Raw genomic sequence first — 24108 nt, 5'->3', positions numbered from 1 at the left:
TGGGCACAGAGAAGGTCCTTATCAAGGGCAACTATCATAAAACAGTTCACACTCACAAATTGGCAGGGTCGCCCACTTCAACAGGCTTCCTACATGCCAACAGTGATTGGAAGGCTCTTTGCCTGTGCGACTCTTGTGGTGGAAGTTAAGGCTTCAACTCAGACTGAACTGCTTTCCACACTTCAGGCATTTATGTAGTTTTTCTCCCCAGTATGAATCTTTTTATGTTTTGGTTAGGTCACCATTCCAAAAGAAGTATGTTTCATACTCCAAGCATTTATATGGCTTCTCACCTGTTTGAATATTTTGAGGTGCTTTTAGGGTATCATCCCAAGATAAGTACTTTCCACACTCCAAGTATTTATGTGGCTTCTCCACAGTATGAATATTTTGATGTGATTTTAGGGCGTCATTCCGAGAGAAGCACTTTCCACACTCCAAGCATTTATATGGCTTCTCCCCAGTATGAATCTTTCGATGTGATTTTAGGGCATCATTCCGAGAGAAGCACTTTCCACACTCCAAGCATTTATATGGCTTCTCTCCTGTATGAACCTTTTGATGTGCTATTAGGTTAGCACTCCGAGAGAAGCACTTTCCACACTCCAAGCATTTATTTGGCTTCTCCCCGGTATGAATCTTTCGGTGTCCTATTAGATAGCGATTCCGAGAGAAGCACTTTCCACACTCCAAGCATTTGTATGGCCTGTCCCCTGTATGAATCTTTTGATGTGCAGTTAGGTGGGCATTCTGAGAGAAGCACTTTCCACACTCCAAGCATTTATATGGCTTCTCCACAGTATGAACATTTTGATGTGCTTTTAGGGCGTCATTCCGAGAGAAGCACTTTCCACACTCCAAGCATTTATATGGCTTCTCCCCAGTATGAATCTTTCGATGTGATTTTAGTGCACCCTTCCGAGAGAAGCACTTTCCACACTCCAAGCATTTATATGGCTTCTCCCCTGTATGAACCTTTTGATGTGTTATTAGGTTATCACTCCGAGAGAAGCATTTTCCACACTCCAAGCATTTATTTGGCTTTTCCCCAGTATGAATCTTTAGATGTGCATTTAGGTGGGCATTCTGAGAGAAACACTTTCCACATTCCATGCATTTATTTGGCTTCTCCCCAGTGTGAATTGTTTGATGTGCTATTAGATAGCCATTCCGAGATAAGCACTTTCCGCACTCCAAGCATTTATATGGCTTCTCCCCTGTATGAACCTTTTGGTGTGCTATTAGGTTATCACTCCTAGAGAAGCACTTTCCACACTCCAAGCATGTATATGGTTTATCCCCAGTATGAATCTTTTGATGTGCTATTAGATAGCCATTCCGAGAGAAGCACTTTCCACACTCCAAGCATTTATATGGCTTCTCCCCTGTATGAATCTTTTGATGTGCAGTTAGGTGGGCACTCTGAGAGAAACACTTTCCACACTCCAAGCATTTATTTGGCTTTTCCCCTGTGTGAATCCTTTGATGCCTAGTACTTGTACTACTCCAAAGGAAGCACTTCCCACATTCCACACATTCCATCCTGCTGATGCTGAACCCTTTCTGATTCATGGCACCATTATGCCTTCTCTTTCTCTTCCCTGTTTTATCTTGGGCTGAGACCTCGGACTTATTTTTGCTCTGATAGGCCACCGATTCCTTCCTTTGCTTCTGTTTTCCTTCCCTTTTCCTTCTGCACTGTGTCTTTGGTGCCACTTGATCCCCCGATTTTGCTTCCACCTGTGGACTGTTGTCCATTTCCACAGCTCTCCTTCCTGATTCCTTCTCATTCACCATCTCCTTATCATCTTCAACTGAAAAAGAGAGACAGAAATCAAATAAGAATGACAAGGGACAAATGGCAGTTAAAGATAAGCTGAGCAGTGAATAGTATTTTGTGTAATCAGAACACGGGGCCTGGAAAAACCTTCAGGAATATTTAACCATACACTGGGATATATTGGAAAAAGAAGAAATTACAAGGGAGTCGTTACCGGCTAAACATCAGGAGAAACCTCCTAACTGTAAGAGTGGTTGAGCAGTGGAACAGTCTGCCTCAGGAGGTGGTGGATGCTCCATTGCTGGATGTTTTCAAGTGGAGGCTGGACGACCATCTTTCGGGTATGTTGTAGGTATGTAGGGCTATCTTTCAGCTATGCTCCTTCAGAGTGCAGGGGGTTGGACTAGATGACCTGCAAGGTCCCCTCCAACTCTAACATTCTAAGATTCTATGGTGACCAAAGAGACAAGAGATTTCTTGCTTCTGTTGCAGAAACTTGCTCTTTCCCCCCCAACTTTATTTATATATTTTTTAAAATTTTGTACAGCAAAACAGGGAGTCTCATTAATAGAATGTAACTGAAATAGTTTCAAGTAACAAGTAATAATCAAACATAGTACACATTCTAGCCTAGTAATGATCAAACGTTAAAACTAACAACAAAACTTTTAACAGACAAATATTGGCTCATTGTACATGGGTTACATAGCCCTATCAAGAAGAGATGAAGAGATTGGATTTATACCCTGCCCTTCACTACCCAAAGGAGTCTCAGAGCAGCTTCCAAACTCCTTTCCCTTCCCCTCCCCACAACAGACACCCTGTGAGGTAGGTGGGGCTGAGAGAGCTCTTGACAGAAACTGCTCTTTTTCAAGAACAGCTCTTATCAGAGCTATGGCTTGCCCAAGGTCATCCAGCCAGGTGCAAGTGGAGGAGTGGGGAATCAAACCTGGTTCTCCCAGATTAGAGTCCGCGCACTTAACCACTACACCAAACTGGCTCAATCTCATTGAGTATCAATCTAATTGAGCTAAGGCTTCAAGGATCCTGAACCCTAAGAGTATGCAAGAAAGCTATAGAAATGTTTAACAAGGTATGCATTATCTAGCTCATTTTTATTCACTAATGATTCCAAAAGCAGTAGCCAGTGTTCCATGAAGTTAGTTTGAACCATTTGCACATCTGATTGAATAATCTGTCTGATGAGATATTTCTTCCATCAAAAAATGACCCCAGAATTGGTTATAAAGGTTTCCCTTGCTTGAGAGCCAGTCGAATCCGACTCTAGGGGGCAGTGCTCATCTCAGTTTCCAAGCCGAAGAGCCAGCACTGTCCGAAGACATTTCCGCGGTCATGTGGCTGGCATGACTAGACGCCGAGGTGCACAGAACACTGTTACCTTCCCACCGAAGTGGTACCTATCTATTTACTTGCAATTTCTTGCTTTCAAACTGCTAGGTTGGCAGGAGCTGGGGCCAGAGACGGGAGTTCACTCCGTCATGCGGCACTCGGGTCTCGAACTACCGAAGTACAGACCTTCCGGTCTGCAGCCTTAACCTCTGAGCCACCACAGCTCCTGAGTCTGTTATACCACTGTACAACTGACAGAGGTATTTTTGCTTTCCAGTGAGCTGCAATAAGGATTCTAGCTATAGACAAGAGTTCTGTTATTAGATCTCAATGGATTGCCGGAATAGAACAATCTTGCCAACAGTCTAGTAGCACACTTTCCGGTGTAGCTGGAACCACATATCCAGTAAGTAATTGAAATGTTGTATTTTTTGTTCAGTCGAGTCCGACTCTTTGCGACCCCATGGACCAGATCCCGCCAGGCCTTCCTGTCTTCCGCCGTCCTCTGAAGTTGGCTCAATTTCATGTTCGTTGCATCTATGACACTGTCTAACCATCTCATCCTTTGCTGTCCCCGTCTTCTTTAACCTTCAATCTTTCCCAGCATCAGGGTCTTCTCCAGTGAGTGCTCCCTTCTCATTGGGTGGCCAAAGTATTTGAGCTTCAGTTTCATTATCTGGCCTTCCAGGGAACAGTCAGGGTTGATTTCTTTTAGGATTGACTGATTTGATCTTCTTGCAGTCCAAGGGACTCTCAAGAGTCTCCTCCAGCACCATAGTTCAAAAGAATCTATTCTTCGGCACTCGGCCTTCCTTATAGTCCAACTCTCACAGCCATACATGACTACTGGGAATACCATTGCTTGGACCATGCGTATTTTTGTTGGCAGGGTGATGTCTCTACTTTTTATCATGCTGTTTAGGTTCGCCATCGCTTTCCTCCCAAGGAGCAGGCGTCTTTTAATTTCATGGCTGCAGTCACAGTCTGCGGTGATCTGGGATCCCAGGAACATGAAGTTTCAGGGGATAGCGGTTCTCATTTATAAAATGTATTCTTACCGATGTTAGGTACCAACGATTTATAATCTTTAATTATTGCATTTGAATGTTTATTGACCTAATAGAACATGTTAACCTGTGCCATATATTCCCCCACTGGGATTCAGAAAACACAATCTGACAGTCAGTGTCCCAAGATTTTTGATAACCAGTTAAACTGGTTGCGGCGATTTGAAGTAAGATTTTGTAATGATACTGTTTTATCAGTTCAAGGTTTTGGACCTAGAAATATAAAAATGTATCAGGTCGTATAGACTCAGGACTTCTTCGTTCCAATATTCACTACTTCACAGACGGATTGTGCCAATGTTTTCAAAGTATAGTTTTAGTGCACTTTGTAATAAAGACATATATTTTGGTTCAATTGATTTCTCAAAATATTTTTTTCTCTCTCATCCAACCATTGGGTACCCAACTTCATGGATCACAAAGTGACAACGATATATCCACTAGGAGGATGCAGAACCTGACAGGTCTTCCTCTCTTGCATAAGATGGAGAAGAACTAGGAAAATCCCACCACCTCTAAGTCCCACCCCTCCAAGGACCCCACATCTCAGTAGCTACCTGCTTCTATCTCTGTTTCCACAGAGCTCTGAGCAAACACCTTCTTGTCGTCTTCTTCTTCCTGGCAGGAGCAGAGATCAGGTCTGGGAGTCAGAAGTTCTCCTTTGGGAGAAACAAAAGCAGGTCAGGTCTCCCAGGCACTTCTAGATGCATCAATATTCCAAACCAGCCTGACCTGAGTCCCCCTTTCTTCTCAATCAAGTGCAACAAGGACAGAAGCCCATAATGTTGCTCTACAATGTATTTAACCCCTGCACATGGATGTAGCAGGTGAAAGACCTGAACGTGAGCCTGGAAACATCACCAGATGCTGCTCCAAACTTGGAATGAAGTTCCAGTCAGGAATGCGGCTTTCATCAAGACTCAGCTCAAAGGGAAGCATCCTCTTCATCAAGCCCACCTCTACCAAAGACAGACAGGAAGCATCCCCACAAGCAAGCCCTCATCATCCAAAGGGCAGACAGGAAGCATCCTCTCTGAGAAACCCATCTCCTTCAAAGGACAGACAGGAAGCATCCTCTCTGAGAAACCCATCTCCTTCAAAGGGCAGACAGGAAGCATCCTCTCTGAGAAACCCATCTCCTTCAAAGGACAGACAGGAAGCATCCCCTCTGAGAAACCCATCTCCTTCAAAGGACAGACAGGAAGCATCCCCTCTGGCAAACCCACGTCATCCAAAGGGCAGACAGGAAGCATCCTCTCTGAGAAACCCATCTCCTTCAAAGGGCAGACAGGAAGCAACCACTGAGATCCTCCACTCCTGTCTGCACAACCCCTGAGCTCTGAAGCAGGAAACAGTTCTGCTGCCTACGATGAGACTCAAAATCCCAACCAGGCCAGAAGAAATGGACTCGGGAGGGCAGAGTTCAGGTATCATGCCAGGGCACACTGGCTGGCCACCTACTCCTGGCTTCACAAAATCCCTATAGTGTACGGATTGCTAACAAGAGTCATGGAGATTAATTCATTTGAAGCATCTGTCAACTAAAGTGGAAGGGGCCCTTACCGAGAGAGGCCACATTCCCAAAATTCTCCAACATGACTTCCATGGCCAGGGCCCTCTGGCCCGGATCCAGCAGCTCCCACTCCTCCTTGGTGAAGTCCACGTCCACCTCCTCAAAGGACAGAAAACCTTCCTCAGTTTGAGCTGGCTGAATAACAGCTGTTCCCACGCCAGGACAAAGAGATGATTCGGAAAGCGTTGTTCCAAAGCCTGGGAGGAAAAGAAGGTCAATCCAGTCTCTCAAACAGAGGCCAAAGGAGTTGAAATAGCGGTAATGAGCTTCAGGCATCCTGGAGAGAAAAACAGAGACATAACATTTATCATGTGACTGTTACAGCTGTTCAGACACAAGGAATCCTTACCTGGTGAACTGTCCCACATTGGATTCTTCTGCTTGAAGACCCTGAACTGTGGATTCTGGCAGGTCTTGGATGGAGTCTTTTCTGACTCAACAAACATCTCCATGAATGGGCCACGCAACTGAAATACCAGACAGGGTAAAAAGAGAGGAATAAAGAGAAGAATTCTGCCCCCCCCCTTCACCTCCTTCTGTTATCACAGGGACTAGAATCTGGCTTCAGCTTCCCCCACATCCTAGATCATGACCCAGAAGGGGCAGGAAGGCACTCAAATGCCCCATGCAGTGTTTGAGCCCTGGAACAGGCTGCCAAGAGAGGGAGGGAAATCTCATCTGCACAAGAATGGGACAGAGATGCTTTAGGAAAAGACTGAGGTTCTCAGATACTTTTGTTTTGCCAGGATACAACCCACTCACCCGCTCTTTCTCCTTCTCTGTCTGGCTGAGGAGGAAGCCTTCTGCCAGGGCCACCGCCTGGGAACTGGTCTCCGGCCCGCACTCCCTCACCCAGCTCTCCATCTCCGGGGGCAGGACGGCCAGGAACTGCTCCAGGACCACCAGGTCCAGCATCTCCTTCTTGCTGCGCCTCTCCGGCTTCAGCCAACGGTTGCAAAGTTCGTGGAGGCGGCTGCATGCGTCTCGGGGGCCCTCCGCCTCCTGGTAGCAGAACTGTCTGAATTGCTGGCGCTGCACGTCCAAGCCAAGGGCATCCTCACCCAGGAGGCTCTTCAGCCTTGTTTTCTCCCAGAGCTCCCTGGCACTCGACTCTTTTCCTAGCCCCATTCCGGCTTCAGGGCCTTTCCTGCCCTCTGTCTGTAGGTGCTCAAGTGCCATCTGCCACACAGGAGAAAATTCTCCTTCCTCTTCTTCCTCTTTTGGTCCCATGGGGGGGGAGACTTTTGCTGAGAACCCCAAGTTGAGGGGGGTCTTTCCTGGTCACGAGTTCTAATGCTGCTGACACAAGCAGAGGCAAAACTGGGTGCTCCCCACTAGCCTCTGGAGCTCCTCCCTGAGGAAAAGAAAAGCCAGCCCTAAGACTCGGGGGAGCCACGGACCCTCCACTCCACGCCCTCCCTTGCCAGGACTGCCCACTCCGGGTCAGGGAATCCCTGGAGATTTGGGAATGGAGCCTTGGAGGAGAACAAAGTTTGGGAAGGGGAGGGAAGTCAGCCGGGGTATACTGCTATACACTCCCACCCTCCAAATCAGCCATTTTGTCCAGAACTGATTTCTATGATCTGGAGAGCAGTTCTAATTCTAGGAGATCTGCAGGCCCCACCTGGAGGTTGGCAACCACAAGGATCCTAAGGCAGCATTTTTCCCCCTCAAGTGCCCCTTGATCTTATTTTAGAGGCCATTCTCCCTATTGTGTTTTGCATTCAAACCTGCATGGAGAACCACAGTGCTGTTTGGAAGTGCAGCCATGTTAGCCCAATGAAGCCAAAATGACTATAGAATGTTAGAGTTGGAAGGGACCTTGCAGGTCATCTAGTCCAACCCCTTGCACTCCAGAGCACCTGAAAAAAACCAGTTATTGTGGCTTCAGTTTTTGTGAGCCAGAATCTCTGTGCATCCACTGACATCAGCTGTGGCTCGCAAAACCTTCTGTGAGGTCAAAGTTCTGTCACCCTGTCCCCTTTCAGCTGCTGCCCGCCCAATCTGGTTCTCTTATTGGCTAAGTCTGAAGTCCTTGCTCAGCCAGGTCCTTGGAGAGAACACTGGAAGCTGCCTTGGACAGGGCCAGCTTGTTCTTCCCGCTCCCTGCCTTGACACTTGTGCCCTCCAGGGTCTACGTCAGGAGTCTTCTCCAGCCCCATTCAGCAGAGAGGCCAGGGACTGGACCTGGGTCCCTCTGTGCACAAGACATGCTCTCTGCTGGCAAGTTAATGTTCCCCCACCCCAAATGATTAAACAGTGATGTAGTGATGGCCACAAGTTTGGAAGGCTTTCAAAGGGAGGCCAGAGAAATCAACAAGTGGTGAATCTAGAGCCATGATAGCTATCAAGAACAGAGGCCAAGGTTTCCTCTAGAGATGTGAAGGCCCGGGGAAAAAACCGGAAAAATTCGGGAGGAAAACATTTTTTAAAAAAACTGGAATAAAATATTAAAATATTTTAATTCATCATGTTAAAAATATTTAATTAAAATATTTTATTCACCATGTTAAAATAAAACGTTCCATAATCATTTTTTTTCCTTTTCCAATTTTTCGGAAAAAAACAAAAAGGCTTCAGGAAAAAAAAACGTTTTGTCCCCCGTTTTTTTCCTGAAGTCTTTTTGTGTTTTTCCGAAAAATTGGGGGGAAAAAAGATTATGATTAATAAAATATTTTAAGACAAGGTGTTCAAATATTTTCCAAATAATTTCATATATATATATATGTATATATATATGGTATCAGATTGATCTAATTTCTGTGCACTGAGGACAAGCAAGTCCTAGGTTACCGACTGAACCCTCCAATGCAAGAACAAGATGCATTTCTTCCTTTAGGAAGTGCGATTGTCAGAAGAAAATTAAAAAGTTTCAGTTTTGTTTTTGCATGTGGGTGGGTATTCTGTTTGAAATAATTGTTTGGATACACTATATTTTTAACATGCTAGTGATAATTTCATGCCAAGTAAAAATGTCCATAGTCATATTTTATGTTCCTAAAGTAACAGAATGACTTTCAATCTAGAAAAGTCAAAAGAAATGCTAATGTAGCATTTTTTTCAATTTTTCCAAAAATTTCCGTTTTTTCCCGGAAAAAAAACCAGGGGGGAAACGGGGTTTTTTCCGAGCTTCAAAATTTCCGGAAATTTTACATCTCTAGTTTCCTCCCTCTGCCTTCCATCTTGAGATCGCAACCACCAGGTAGACCAGATGGAGAAAGAAAACAAGGGTTTCAGCTCATCCCAGAGAGGGAGAGAACCAGTATCCTCCGAGACCTGTGGACTAGAGAGGTCTAACAAGCTCTAACACAGCAGGGAGGACCCTTGCACATGAAGACCTTTGCAAGCAGCTAAAACAGCTTGTGTGAGAAAGGCAAAGCTACAAGCCCACGGCCCAAGGGAATATCTTGAAAAACAGCAGTTCAAATGCAGAAATAGCTGGGGGGTGGGGGAAGTGCCATCTTTAGGAGAGTTTGAGGCAGGCAACAGAGACACCACATTAGTATTATTACATTATAATAATGGAGCATCTGCTTGGTGTGCAGAAGGTCCTGGCTCAGTCAATCCCCGGCATCTCCAGTTAAGAGGACCAGGCAGCAGGTGACGTGAAAGACCTCAGCCTGAGACCTTGGAGAGCCACTGACCTTGATGGACCAATGGCTGCATTCTGTGCAAGGCAGCTTCATGTGTGTTCAGATGGAAACGTTTGAAAAACACCACCACATTCAAAGGAAGGGTGGAAAGGAACATACTATTTTCTTAACTAGTTACTTGACAAGACGCTAACATTTACAAGTTGTTTATTATCTAATTCCACCTAGCTCATTCTAAATAGTGGAGCTGTGGTGGCTCAAGTGGTTAAGACGCTGAACTGCAGGCTGTGGAAGGTCGGTAGTTCAGCAGTTCGAGACCCGAGTGCCGCATGACGGAGTGAGCTCCCGTCTCTAGTTCCAGCTCCTGCCAACCTAGCAGTTCGAAAGCAAGAAATTGCAAGTAGACAAATAGGTAACACCCCAGTGGGAAGGTAACAGTGTTCCGTGCACCTTGGTGTTTTGTCATGCCGGCCACATGACCACGGAAACGTCTTTGGACAGCGCTGGCTCTTCGGCTTTGAAACGGAGATGAGCACCGCAACCCTAGAGTCGGATTCAACTGGCTTTCAAGCAAGGGAAACCTTTACCTTTTTAACATTCTAAATAAACCAAATTCCATTTTTATTTATATCAGTTTGAAATCCTGTCTGGATACCCAGTTTTGTGGCGAACCTTATTGCTGGGGCTCAGCCTTATTGCTAGGGCTCAGCCGAGAGCTACAGACTGAGAGCTGAAGGAAGAGAGAAAATACTTTTGAGGCAGGGATGCCAGTTCCGGGTTGGGAAATTCCTGTGGGTTTGGGGAGGGCAGGGTTTGCGGAGGGACCTCAGCATGGTATCATGTCATATAGTTCATCCTCCAAAGGAGCCGATTTCTCTAGGGGAACTGATATTTGTAGTGTGGAAATCCGACCCCACCTGGAGGTTGGCACCCTATATGGGGAGCACCAGGAACGTAAGAGCGTCTGCCTTCAAGCACGACATGGGGACTCTCCGGGGGGCCAACTGGCCAGGCAGTGCTAGAAACAGGATCGCACTAGATTAACCCATGTCTGACCCAGCCGGGCTCTCCGATGTCGGGACACCAGCCCACCTGGCTTTAGCTCTCCGGGCAGGGGGATCGCCCCCTGGATGAGCCCGCATCAGCAACGCGCTGATGTTGCTCCCGGGCGCTTCCGCATGCCTGTCTCGATGCTCTGCCCCCCCGGAGGGGGGTGCTCCTTCCTGCGGCTCCCTCCTCCTGCTCCCTCCCCTCCCCAAATATTTTCTCGCAACTCACCTGCTCCCCTCCCAGTTTTCCCAGCTCAGGGGGCGGAGTAGGAAGTGACTTCCCCAGTTCACAACTGTATGTGTCCCGGATCGGATGCCTCTCTAGGAGGGCGGCCCGTTCCAGATGTTCCCTTTAACCCTCGCAGAGCCGCGCTTCCCTCTAAAAGCTCAGTGTAGCCCCCCCCCCTCCCGGAACGCCCCCCCCCCCCAACAGAGGTAAGAGACCCGGCAACCTTACCATATACGCAGAGATGTCAGCTCGTAAAAAGCAAGCCCAAACTGGCGGAAAAACAGAATGGTTTAAAATAACTTCTTTTTCCCCCCTAGAAGAAGTATTAAAATTGACAATTAAAAGCTGGGATTCAAAGGCGGTGCCAGGACTCGGGGGAACAGTATCTGCTTTGCACGCAGCATGTCCCAGGTTCAATCCCCAGCGTCTCCAGTTAGACGGATCAGATAGTAGCCCAGGAGAAAAAAGCCTATACCCAGAATTAAACTTGATTGGCCTTCAAGGTGCCACTGGAGTCGCACTTTGTTCTATTGCTTCAGACCAACGCAGCTACCCACCTGAAGCCTTTTAGAGCCCTACACTGGGACAACACACCAGCAAATCAACAAACCCTCCTGTTTGCATTGCCGACAGACTGGCTCTCTGCGGGTTAAAGGACGCGTTTGAATCCCCAGAGAGGCACCTAGGAAACAGAAACGCGGTGATGTCACTTCCTACTCTAAACCCCCCCCCCCACCTGACCTTTTTCCAAATAGGAACTCCCACCCACCCCTTTTTTTTGCATCTCTCTGCCAGGACTCTGCCTTGCTGGAGGCAGAAAGGGGCCGAAAGAAGCTGATCCCGGTTCGTGTGACGCCCAGAGCAGCCCGTGCTCCTCCTGCTTAGGACATGCAGTGCTGGATCAGGAGAGAAGAGGCCGGTGCCCAGGCAGTCGTTCTGGCTGGATGTTTCCGACTGAGTCCAGCGGAGGACGAGTGAAGCAGGCGAGAGCATCTCCGTGTGGTCGAGCCAGAGGGCTACAAAGGTGAGCAGCGCTCCCTACTAGATAACTGGCTGTGTCCCTTATGAAAACCACAGACCAGGGCTCCCCATAGGATAAGCAGGAATCCCTACCTAATTAGCAGTCCCCCCAGTTATGTAGGAAAATAAGGCTTTGTCGGGAGTGGGTGTGCTCCAGGGGGCATGGGCGATCGCCTAGAGCGGGCTGGCCTTTAGGGGCGCCAAACTGCACCCAGCCGTACTCTGGGAGTTTCTTGACTATTTGTATTTTTCATTCTCCCTAAAATGCATTTCTTTTTGAAAATTGGTGGGTGCAGGGGGGGGGGCAGAAGGGATCCTCGCCTAGGGTGCAAAATAAGCTGGGGCTGGCCCTGGCCATGCATTTCTGAGAGCAGCTGTCCAAGAGGGGAAAAGGAGCAAAGAGAGAAATTTGTCTTCTCAATAGAGTTGCCAGGTTCCCCCTGACCACTAGCAGGGGATGGGGGGCGGGTAGGGGTTACCAGATCTAGGTTGGAAAACTCCTGAAGATTTAGGGATGGAGCCTGGGGAGAACAGGGACCTCACTCAGTGGGATACAATGCCACAGAGTCCACCCTCCAAAGCATCCATTTTCTCCAGGGGAACTGATCTCTGTAGTCTGGAGATGAGCTGTATTTCCAGGTTACCACCTGGAGGCTGACATCACTACATCCCAAGCCTCTGATGGTTTATAGGATTTTGGTGAGGGAGGGTTCAGATCTCCAAATCTACACGCACCCGCGCGCACACACAGAGTCTGGGGATGCATTAATGTGTTGATGAAAGTTTTTATTTTCTTTGAGGAAGAATCTGGGCAGTAATACAAGGTGTAACAAGTGCCCAAGAGATATATTTGTGGATATATCTGTGAGCAGTTTTCTGAGAAAATATTGAAGTATAATAGGAATTGATAAACCATGACAACATAGCTTTTAAAGGTCCTGAATGCTTTGTAGCCAAACTAAGGTTAAGAATCTAAGAGAAGCCATGTCGGATCAGGCCAATGGTCCAGCCCATCAATGGGTGTGATCATATGAGCAGTTTGGCCCGACATAGCCACCCCTCCCCTCCGGACCAAATGGGCTCCGGACCAAACTATCAAACGCACACATCAGGTTCCCATGCCCCAATGTTCCCTACCTCATGGTAAAATGACTCCCACACGAATTAAATAGCCTCTGGCAAATTCCGGTGCCTACCTCAGCGAGGCGCTTCCGTGGCAGATTTCCGGGCCCTCTTGCTTGTGGTGCTGTTGGAAAGTGCCATCAAGATGCAGCCAAGTTCTGGTGACCCCATAAGGTTTTCAAGGCAGACGAACAGAGGTGGCCTGCCATTGCCTGCCTCTGCATAGCAACCCTGGACTTTTTGGTGGTCTCCCATCCAAGTACGAACCGGGGCTTGACCCTGCTTAGCTTCTGAGATCTGATGAGATCAGGCCAGCCTGGGCCATCCAGGTGAGGGCTCTTGCTTGCACCATTCCTGTAACTCCTTTCCCTGGAATTCTGGGTCCTCTTTTCAGGTATATGGACCCCTCATGGAGATGTCCACTGATTCCCCCAAGTCCAAAAAGCCTCCATCAAAAACCTGTCAGGAGCCACCGTTTGGGGCCACGAAGCAGGAGGAACCAATATCGGACACTTCCCCAGGTAAGGTTTCCTTGTGCCTGAACGATGATGAAATTCCCAGTCAGCACAGACAGGGTAGCAATTTCTCCATGTTTCAAACTCTGGCTTTCCCACGTTGCTCATAAAAGTCTGTTGGTGCCACTCTGAACAAAATTGGGGGCAGGGGGAGACTCAGTGGTCTGTAACCGGAGGCAGAAGCCAGGGAAGTCTTGCCTCACAAAGTCTGCGGATGGTTGGAGATACTCCGAACAGGCCTCTGGGCACAAGCTTACATAAACTTCCCTTGTGGCTTTGTGTGATCTGTTCATTCCTCCCAGCAGTTCCCTTCCTGGAATTCGTCTTCCTTGACGGTGTTTGGGTAGACTATGAAGGTTGAAACGGTGTCGTGGTCAGAGTATTGGGCTAGGATCTGGAAGACCTGGGCTCAGATCCCAGCTTGGCAGTATAGACTACTATGGCTCCGGTCACACGGGCAGGAAAATGCGGGGGGGAAGCATAACTGTTAGCCCTGGGGCAAAATAACGCACGGTTGCGTGAGCAGACGTCTCCTGGAGGTCCCATAAAGGTCCCGTGTATAGGGGGGAGGTGCCGATCACACGACCATGCGGCCAAGAAGCGGCTGAAACGGACTACATGTCCCAGAAGGTCACTCGGTGGGAGGAGAAGGGAGAAAGGGACGTGGCCAAGGGGTGGGGAAGAGGGAGCTTGAGTCCTGACAATGAAACCGAAAGGCAGGTCCCCGGAGGGGGGGGGGTCGCCGCTCTGGGCGACTCTGAGCTGCCTTCTGTGCAGCTCCTGGGGACGGTTGGACAAGCAGTCGCCTCTTCAGCGTCCTCCAGAGCAAACAGGTTTTTTCCCTGTACATTGAAGTATGCGCATGCTCCGTTGGGTGCTTGTGCGAATCCATGGAGACTTGGGGGGGGGGGAAAGCTTTTTGTGAGGGGACATGGGCGGGCACCGGATGCCACTGGAAATGCGATCAGATGCCCGCCCTTGCCCCGCGGTTTCCGGAAACTAGTACCTCCGAGGTACTAGTTTTTTGCTGCGCGTATTCGGCAGAAAGCCTCGGGTGACCCACGGGAGCGCTACGCTTCCCAGATGTGCCGGTGAGATCGCACCCGGAAAATCCACCTATCTTCCGTCTCTTTTTTTTGGTAAACAAATTTTTATTTTCTCAGGAATACAACATATAAAACATTTCATTCTATCAATTGTCTACCCCATTCCCAATTCCTCCCCTCCCTCCAATGGCTTCCCACAATGCTTCCACCCCTGCTCCAAATTACTTCATATCATCAACAATATCAGTTTTTCATCATTACAATCTAAAGATAACATCGTTTGACTTAATATTGATCTAAACATATTAAGTTTTGTTTCACATCCCAGTTCTTTTCCAGATAAATTTTTAATTTCTTTCAGAGCTTTTCTCTCAAGAGCAGTTCTCTCAAGAGCCCTCTCAGCCCCCCCTCCCCACAGGGTGTCTGTTTTTTTTTTTTTTTTGGTAAACAAATTTTATTTTCTCAGGAATACAACATATAAAACATTTCATTCTATCAATTGTCTACCCCATTCCCAGTTCCTCCCCTCCCTCCAATGGCTTCCCACAATGCTTCCACCCCTGCTCCAAATTACTTCATATCATCAACAATATCAGTTTTTCATCATTACAATCTAAAGATAACATCGTTTGACTTAATATTGATCTAAACATATTAAGTTTTGTTTCACATCCCAGTTCTTTTCCAGATAAATTTTAAAATCATTCCATTCTCCAAAAAACTCATCGTCTTCTTTGTTATTCAGTTTTTTTGTAATCTTATCCATTTGTGCCATGAACAGAACTTTTTGTATCCATTCTTCAACCTCTGGTACCTTTTCTGTCTTCCAAAACTGAGCATAAATCATTCTCGCTGTCACTATCAGGTACCAGAGTAAAGTTTTTTTAGTCGTATTGACTTCTTCCATTTTGAGTCCCAAAAGCAGAATTTCCGGTGCTTTTTTAAAAGAACATTTCAGTATTTTTTGCATTTCATTGTGGACTTTTGTCCAAAAGTCTACAGCTTTCTCACAAGTCCACCACATATGATAAAATGAGCCCTCATGCCTCTTACATTTCCAGCATTTGTTTGACATATTTTGATTCATATTTGCAATCTTCTTAGGTGTCATGTACCACCTATACATCATCTTATAACAATTTTCTTTAACATTAGTACATGTCGAGATCTTAATAGAGTTTTTCCACAAATATTCCCAAGTTTCCATATCTACTTCCTTATTCATATTAATAGCCCATTTTAACATTTGTTCTTTAACAGTTTCATCTTCAGTATACCATTTTAACAACACCTTATACATTTTAGAAATATTTTTTCCTCCTCCACTCTCCCATACCTTTTCAATTTCATTTTTTTCCTCTCTAAAACCATAGTTTTTTTTGTCAGATCTAAAAAGATCATAAATCTGCATATATTTCAACCACTCATATTCATATTCAATTTCATTCTGCTTTTTCATTACCCACTCTGTTCCCTCTTTTTTAATTAAATCTCTATATGGCAACCAGTCTCTACCTCGCTGTCTTGAGTAAGATATCAACACTTCTACTGGTACAATCCACAATGGTCTTAAGTCACTCTGGTACTTCTTATATCTTGTCCATACCATATACAAAGCTTTTCTCACCAAGTGAAGTTTAAAAAAACTGTCCATTTTTATCTTGTCATACCATAAATATGCATGCCAGCCAAATCTACAATCATGCCCTTCCAACCCCAACAATCTGTCATTTTCAAGCTTCACCCATTGATCCATCCATGTTAGACAAACCGCTTCATAATATAGTCTAAGATTTGGCATTTGTAGACCTCCTCTTTCTTTGGCATCACAAAGTATTTTCATTTTGATCCTTGGTTTCTTGCCTGCCCAAACAAATTTTGACAACTCTTGTTGCCACTTGGCCAACAAATCCATTTTATGCAGAATTGGTATTGTTTGGAACAGGAACATCAAACGTGGTAGGACATTCATTTTTATAACTGATATTCTTCCCATCAGTGATAAGTTCATTTTATCCCATTTCTTAAAATCTTGAGTCAGCTTAGTCCATAATTTCTCATAATTATTCTTATATAGGTCTATATTTTTTGCTGTTAATTCAATTCCAATCTATCTTCCGTCTCTGTAGCGTGGCTAATGTTCCGTGTGACCGCAGCCTATGTTACATTGGCTCTCTAGCGCACCTGGAAGTGATTTTATTTGAACCAGAATAGGAATCATAGAATCATAGCGTTGGAAGGGGCCATGCAAACCATCTAGTCCAACCCCCTGCCCAATGCAGGACCAGCCTAAATCATCTCTGACAAAGATTCGTCCAGCCTCTTCTTGAAAGCTGCCAGTGAAGGGGAGCTCACCACCTCCCCAGGCAGCTGATTCCACCTTTGAACCACTCTGACCGTGAAAAGGTTTTTCCTAATGTCCAGCCTATAACTTTCTGCATGTAATTTAAACCCGTTGCTTCGGGTCCTATCCTCTGCTGCCAACTGGAACGGCTCCTTGCCCTCCTCCAAATGACAGCCTTTCAAATATTTAAAGAGGGCAATCATATTCCCCCTCAATCTCCTCTTCTCCAAATTTAACATTCCCAGGACCCTCAGTCTTTCCTCGTAGGGCTCAGGCTCCAGGCCCCTGATCATCCTCATCACTCTCTTCTGCACCCTCTCAATTTTGCCCACATCCTTTTTGAAGTGAAGCCTCCAGAACTGCACACAGTACTCAAGGTGCAGCCTGACCAAGGAAGTATACAGAGGGGCTATGACCTCCTGCGATTTTAGTGTTATGGCCCTTTTGATACAACCCAAGACTGAATTAGCACAATTGAATTACCACTCAAGATACATGTACCCGACTAGGGCAGACGGTGATTTCAAATGAGGCATCTTAAGTGCATCTCTGCCTTGTGTCATCGACATTGATTAGAACACAATCCCAACTTGGTCCCATGTCGGGAGCTAATCTGTAATAACTATGCTTGACCACTGGAGAAGGCCATGAGGCCAAACTGCATTTGGTCAGGGTTGCGTGAGGTTTATGTTTGAAATGACCTTATGATTTTAATTTGAATGGAGGCTCTATTTGGTTCTGTAATTGTTTTTAAATCATTTTGTAACAAATACATGGGTTTTTTTTGTATGTTTGAGGTATGTATTTATATCCTATATTCAGTTATTTAAATACTGGGCCTTTCAATTTGGATTCATTTAACTTTCTGGGTTCTTAATTCATTCTTTTGGGTTAAGTGTTTTTCCCCCCCCCCCCCCCGTTTTGCCCTTTGTTGCAAAGAAGGGACTCAGGATGCAGAGGTACAATGCACAATGTAATTATGTTGGGATTCTTTGATTCAGGGTCGATGGTTGTATTGCAAACACAAGAGCCACGCTTAGTAAAAGAAAAATATCTTTACTATAAAAACAAAGTAAAACATGGGTAGGGTACTTTGGATAAAAGAAATAAAATAAAAGGTTACATACTTGCAGTTACTCTCAGTAATATAGGCTAACAGCTACATCTTTCTATCTGTCTTGGCTTCTAGAAGAGAACTTCCTCTTTGGTTCACACAAACAACATTTAACTCTGTAATGACTGAAGTGTAAGCAACTTGCAAAGATGCAGAGGTACAATGCACAATGTGATTAGCTTAATTAAAGCAGGAGATAAATGTTTGGGAGCAGAACCCCTTCCTCCTGAAACTTTATGGATTCAGGTGGGTAGCCCTGTTGGTCTGAAGCAGCAGAACAAAGGTGCCACTGGACTCAGACTTTGGTCTGTGTAGATGAACATTCAAAATACCCATCCTGGCCAAGGAAAAAATGAGGCTATATCAGGAAACTCTTGTGAAAATATTTATTTCTAGTCTGAGTCTTGAGAGGGTGAATACTCATTTTAGAAAAAATCTTGAAAGGAAATCCAGGAATAATTTAGGGTGGAAATTCACCAAGGAGTGAAACAAATTGGCCGTGATGAAGAACAAGAGAAGAGATTGGATTTCTATCCCACCCTTCACTTGGAGTCTCAGAGCGGCTTACAATCTCCTTTCTCTTCCCCTCCCCACAACAGACACCCTGGGAGGTAGGTGGGGCTGAGAGAGATCTGACAGAAGGTGCTCTTTTTCAAGGACAGCCCAAGGTCACATCTGCAGGTGCAAGTGGAGGAGTGGGGAATCAAACCTGGTTCTCCCAGATTAGAGTCCCCGCACTTAACTACTACACCAAACTGTGATGTGTCCTGCAGAGCATCAAGCATGCAGATTTGCTCGTGTCCTTGCTCATTTGGAACGCATGGTTACAGCAGCTCAGTCTCAGGAGGAGCACAGTCCTGTTGAGGTGGCCGGCTTTCAGCTTCTGCACACAGGCACCAGCCTGATATTTAGATATTTGAAAACCATTTATAGAAGCTTATGCATAGTTCTTCCACCACGGTCGTTATATTTTCACTTCCATTCTATATATGTGAGAGAATTTTTTTCTTTTTAAAAATTAATTTGTAGATTAATTTTCATTGTTCTTTTTTCTCTGTGTGTGTGTGTGTTGGGTTTTTTTTTTGGGGGGGGGGAGTAATGTTCCCCAGAGAGCACTAAGGTCAGGGTCGCAAAACCGTCCGACTCTCCCTGATCCAAAAGACGCCAGACTGGCCTCCACCAGGGATAGGGCCTTCTCGGTGGTGGCTCCATACTGGTGGAATGAGCTCCCGGAAGACATCAGGGCCCTGAGGGACCTTCTACAGGTCCACAGGGCCTGTAAAACAGAGCTCTTCCACCAGGCCTTCGATTAGGAGCTGCCACTAGTACCAACACATTGATAACATCTGAACTGCTAACAACTGAACAGTTAAGGCCCTCATGCTGAGAGCAACAAGAATAGCTACTGATACCGGTATGGCCACAGTGTACTATCTAACATAGCCTTTGGAGATGCTACCGCCATCTTCACGCAACAGCACTTTATGTACAAATTTGATTGTCAGAATTTTGGATTGTTGCTCTGGGTTGTTGTTTTTTTAATTTTTATTTATAATTTTCAATGGTATAACAAACATATAATCATGATACTACAATCTGTGATACAACGTTAACTTTTCAAATATAATATATGAAAAACCTTGTTTTGTAATAATGAACATCAAAAAGAAACAATTACAACTATTATAACTTTTCTACAAAACTAAAACATACTATCATTAAACCAAATATACTGTATTGTAATAGGGTCTTCAGGTGGGTTAGAATATAGCAATTATTTCCTTATATCTTTTTGGTATAGAGGAAGTTGGAATAATAGATTTTGAAAGTGCAGCTTCTGCAAAATCTACCCATTTGGAATAAAATAAAGATTGTTTTTTTAAAGCTAGTAACGGTTGGTATTGATGTCGTTATTTTTTCTAAAGTATATTATTCCCACACTTTTGTATACCATTGGTGCAGTGTTAAAAAGGTTGAGCATTTCCAATTACTTGTTATAACGGATTTAGCTGCCATCAGTAATGTTTTATTGTAGCTATTCTGTTGTATTTTAACTGTTGTAAGCCACCCTGAGTCTGCCCATGTGGGGAGGGCGGAATATAAATCGAAAATATAAATAAATAAGTAAATAAATGGGAAACTGGCCTCCATGTTCAGGCTAGCAAGGGACTGGCTGTTTGAGCCTGGGGGCTTGTCAGTCCTTCCTTTAGAGCATGAAAGATCCCGATAGCCTTGAAGGAGGTGTTTACGGAACCCCTGCTGAAACCCTTCCCACCCCCCAGGACATGTGAAACGATAGACCAGCAGGAGTTATCTCCCTATCAACACTGTTTTATATGTGGCAGGATAAGTCATTGTTCAACGGTGGAATCCGCTGCCTAGGGAGCTCCCCCTCACTGGCAGTCTTCAAGCAGCCGCTGGACAAACTCTTGTCAGGGATGCTCTAGGCCAGTGGTGGCGAACCTATGGCACAGGTGCCAGCGGCGGCACTCAGAGCCCTCTCAGTGGGCACGCGTGCCATCGTTCCAGCCAGGCCCAGACCATCATTAAAGTGTCGAATTCTCTGCCAAATAATTTTAAGTAAATGAAAGCATTTGGGATTGCTTTCCTTACTTTGTTTGGATCATCTTAAGTTAATGTATGGGTTGTTTTTTCTAAAGTAAAACCTCAGTATTCAGGTTAAATTGCCGTGTTGGCACTTTGCGATAAATAAGTGGGTCTTGGGTCGCAGTTTGGGCACTCGGTCTCTAAAAGGTTCGCCATCACTGCTCTAGGCTGATCCTGCATTGAGCAGGGGGTTGGACTAGATGGCCTGTAGGGTCCCTTCCAAATCTATGATTCTAAGAGGTATGGAAGCAGAGCCCGGTAAGGGAATCAGTTTCCTGGGGCTGAGTTCTCTTTCTCTGGAAGTCTTCAAACAGAAGCTGGACAGCCACCTGCTAGGAATGCACCCTCCTCTGTACTTTTTCCAGCTCTGCAATGTCTTTTTTGAGATACGGGGACCCGAACTGTCCACAGCATTCCAAATGAGGCAGCACCATAGATCTATACAGGGGCATTATAATATCAGCCGTTTTATGTTCAGTCCCTTGACTAGTGACCCCTAACATAGAGTTTGCCCTTTTCACTGCTGCAGCACACTGGACTGACACTGTGATTAAGCTATCCACTACAACCCCAAGATCTTTTTTCTCCCTCTCAGTCTTAGCAAGTTCACAACCCATTAGCCTGTACTTGAATTCTGGGTTTTTTTTTAAATTCCAGTGCGCGTCACCTTACACTTAACACCACTGAACTTCATTTGCCATTTAACTTTATTGTCTACAAAGTCCTTTCCAGCTCAGAGGTTCTCTCTGTAACCTCAGAGCAGTGAGTTCTGTTCTGTTCAAAAGTTCTGTTATTCACTCTCTCTCTCTCCCTCCCTCTCTCTCTCTCCCTCCCTCTCTCTCTCTCTCTCTCTAAAAATATTCCAGGAGGTGATTGGGTCAAGAGAGAGGAGGAAACTCATGAAGTGTCTATAAAAAGGACTGAACATCCTGAGCTGAAAAAACCCAATGTGAATCCAGAGCAACCAAAAACACGGGAGGAAACCCAACTGGAGACTCGGAGAAACAAATCTCATACTTCTCAGAGTGGGCCTGTCCATAAAATCTCATTCCAACAAGAAAAATATATTGGGAAGAGGAAGAATAAGTGCCCTGTATGTGCGAAACACTTCAGTAAAAAATCAAACCTTAAGAGACATCAGAGAATTCATACAGGGGAGAGAGAAGAAAAACGGTATAAATGCTTGGACTGTGGTGAAACCTTTTGTCAGACATCAAACTTGGTTAGACACCAGAGAATCCATACTGGGGAGAAACCATATACTTGCCCAGAGTGCGGAAAGTGCTTCAGTCGGAGTGCAGATCTTGCTTGTCATGAAAGAATTCATACCGGGGTGAAACCATATAAGTGTTCTTTCTGTACGAAATGCTTTGCTGCTAAATCAAGCCTGAATAGCCATCAGAGGATGCACACAGAAGAAAACCCATATAAATGCTTGGATTGCGGAAAGGGCTTCAGATGGAGCACACACCTTATTAGACATCAAAGCGTTCATACGGGAGAGAGCCCATATAAGTGCTCAGAGTGTGGAAAGAGCTTCAAATTGAGTTCATCTCTTGCTTCCCATCAAAGAACCCACACAGGGGAGAAACCATACCAGTGTTCAGAGTGTGGGAAGCATTTTTGTGCCAAGTCAAGCCTCAATGAACATCAGAGAACACACACTGGAGAAAACCCATATAAATGTTTGGAATGTGGAAAGAGCTTCAGCCACAATGGAAATCTTATTTCACATCAAAAAGTTCACACAGGAGAGAAACCATATAAGTGCCTGGAGTGTGGAAAGCGCTTCAGTCACAAAGGAAACTTGATTTCCCATCGAAGACTCCACACTGGTGAGAAACCATATAAATGCATGGAGTGTGGGAAAAGCTTTAGTCACCCTGGAAACCTGGTTTCACACCAGAGACTCCACACAGGAGAGAACCCCTATAAATGCTTGGAGTGTGGGAAGAGCTTCAGATGGAGTACACACCTTATTAGGCATCAAAGTGTCCACCTAGGGGAAAGCCCCTATAAATGTTTGGTGTGTGGAAAGAACTTCAAGATTAGCTCATCCCTAATTTCGCATCAAAGTCTCCACACAGGAGAGAAACCATATCAGTGTCCAGACTGCGGGAAGCGATTTTGTTCTAAGTCTGGCCTTAATGAACATAAAAGAATGCATGCAGGAGTGAAACCATATAAATGCCTGGAGTGTGGAAGGAGCTTCATATGGAACACACACCTTATTAAACACCAAAGAGTCCACAGTGGAGAGAAACCATATAAATGCTTGGAATGTGGAAAGAGCTTCAAGGTGAGTTCATCTCTAACTTCCCATCAAAGAATCCACACAGGGGAGAAACTATATCAGTGCTCTGAGTGTGGAAAGACCTTCACAGTGAGCTCATCCCTAATTTCCCATCAAAGACTTCACACGGGGGAGAAACCATATAAATGTTCAGATTGTGGCAAGTGCTTTTTTTCCAAATCCAGCCTAAATGAGCATCAGAGAATGCACACGGGAGTGAAACCATATATGTGCTTGGAGTGTGGAAAGAGCTTCATATGGAACACACATCTTATTAAACATCAAAGAGTCCATACAGGAGAGAAACCATATAAATGTTCGGTGTGTGGCAAGAACTTCCGCCTGAGCACAACTCTTACTAATCATCAAAGAACTCACACAGGGGAGAAACCATATCAATGCCCAGTATGTGGAAAGAGCTTTACAGTGAGCTCCTCCCTGACTTCTCACCAAAGAGTTCATACAGGAGAGAAACCATATAAATGTTCAGAGTGTGGAAAGACCTATTGGTGGAGCACAAGCCTTTTTTCACATAACTGCAATCAATCTAGGACAGAGCAGGGTGTGGAAAGAGCATCGGTCAGTGTGCAACCCTTAGTTCTCATCAAAGAACCTACAGAGGAAAGAAACAATGTGAATGTTTGGCGGGTGGAAAGTGCTTCAAAAGCACAAGCCTAAATGTGCAATAAATAAATCCACACATGGGAGAAAGAGTTGTCAGTGGGCCAAACTACACCTGTTTTAATTTCTGAAACGTAGTTGTTCAAACCTGCTGCATTACAAACAGCAGCGAATCCTTAAGTAACAAAAGTGTAGCGCTGAGATCTTCTTGGGGGGATATTTGTGTCATCTCCTTGTGGGACACAATGCACTGCACCGGAACAATAATTTTGTCTATTGTTATTAGGATGCATTGTGCATGTGGGGGGGGGGATATTCATCATCCGTTTGTTCTTAACTCTTTGCATCCTTGAACACATTTATTTATTTATTCCATTTGTACCCCGCACTCCCTGCAATGCAGGCTCAGGGCAGCTCACAGTCAATTCATAAATACAGTTACAAAACAACATAAAATCATCTAAAACAATGCCATTATAACTAGTACAATTTCATAAAGTGCTGAAGATGGTTTGTTGGTTATTCAAGATGGCTTACTTTCAGAGAATACTTACAAAGCTTAGATGTCATCCTGCTCAAGATCTTCCTACAGCGCAGGCTAGATGTCAAAAAACCAAGGCTAGGTGTCAAAAACCAAGGGCCAGGGCTCTATAGTGGTGGCGGCACCCTAGCTGAAAGGCTGGCAGAAGAGCTCCGTCTTGCAGGCACTGCGGAACTGTAAAATTTGTTTTGTTTTCAAACAGGGTATGAACATATGAAGCTGCCTTATACTTAGTCCATCATAG

General features: G+C 45.3%; 2 protein-coding genes across 2 annotated transcripts in view; one reads left to right on the top strand and one right to left on the bottom strand.

Moving 5' to 3' along the window:
- Positions 1–6898, bottom strand: part of LOC107124036 (zinc finger protein 420-like) — a 37483-nt gene extending 30585 nt beyond the window's left edge. Inside the window, exons 1-5 of the mRNA XM_015427421.1 lie at positions 6533–6898; positions 6120–6237; positions 5761–5967; positions 4755–4856; positions 526–1814 (exon numbers count right to left, since the gene is read on the bottom strand). Of these exons, the coding sequence (XP_015282907.1) occupies positions 526–1814; positions 4755–4856; positions 5761–5967; positions 6120–6237; positions 6533–6898 (2082 nt within the window). The remainder of the gene's footprint in view (positions 1–525; positions 1815–4754; positions 4857–5760; positions 5968–6119; positions 6238–6532) is intronic.
- Positions 6899–11537: 4639 nt separating this feature from the next.
- On the top strand, positions 11538–23733 carry LOC107124039 (zinc finger protein 883-like). Its single transcript, XM_015427423.1, has 3 exons — positions 11538–11665; positions 13178–13304; positions 21276–23733. Exons 2-3 carry the CDS (start codon positions 13193–13195, stop codon positions 23378–23380), a joined length of 2217 nt encoding a protein of 738 aa, XP_015282909.1. The 5' UTR covers positions 11538–11665; positions 13178–13192; the 3' UTR covers positions 23381–23733.
- Positions 23734–24108: the final 375 nt, after the last annotated feature.

The sequence above is a fragment of the Gekko japonicus genome, unplaced genomic scaffold (assembly GCF_001447785.1).
Source record: "Gekko japonicus isolate JY-2015 unplaced genomic scaffold, Gekko_japonicus_V1.1 scaffold2637, whole genome shotgun sequence".
Lineage (NCBI taxonomy): Eukaryota > Metazoa > Chordata > Lepidosauria > Squamata > Gekkonidae > Gekko > Gekko japonicus.
The sequence above is the reverse complement of the archived record's forward strand: the minus strand, read 5'-3'. Positions and strand labels throughout refer to the sequence as shown.

Excerpts from the sequence above, each read along its gene's own strand:
- LOC107124039 (XM_015427423.1), top strand. The coding sequence starts at position 13,193 with ATGGAGATGTCCACTGATTCCCCCAAGTCCAAAAAGCCTCCATCAAAA. Across the intron at positions 13,305-21,275 it reads AATATCGGACACTTCCCCAG|GAGGTGATTGGGTCAAGAGA; the intron begins GTAAGGTTTCCT and ends AAAATATTCCAG.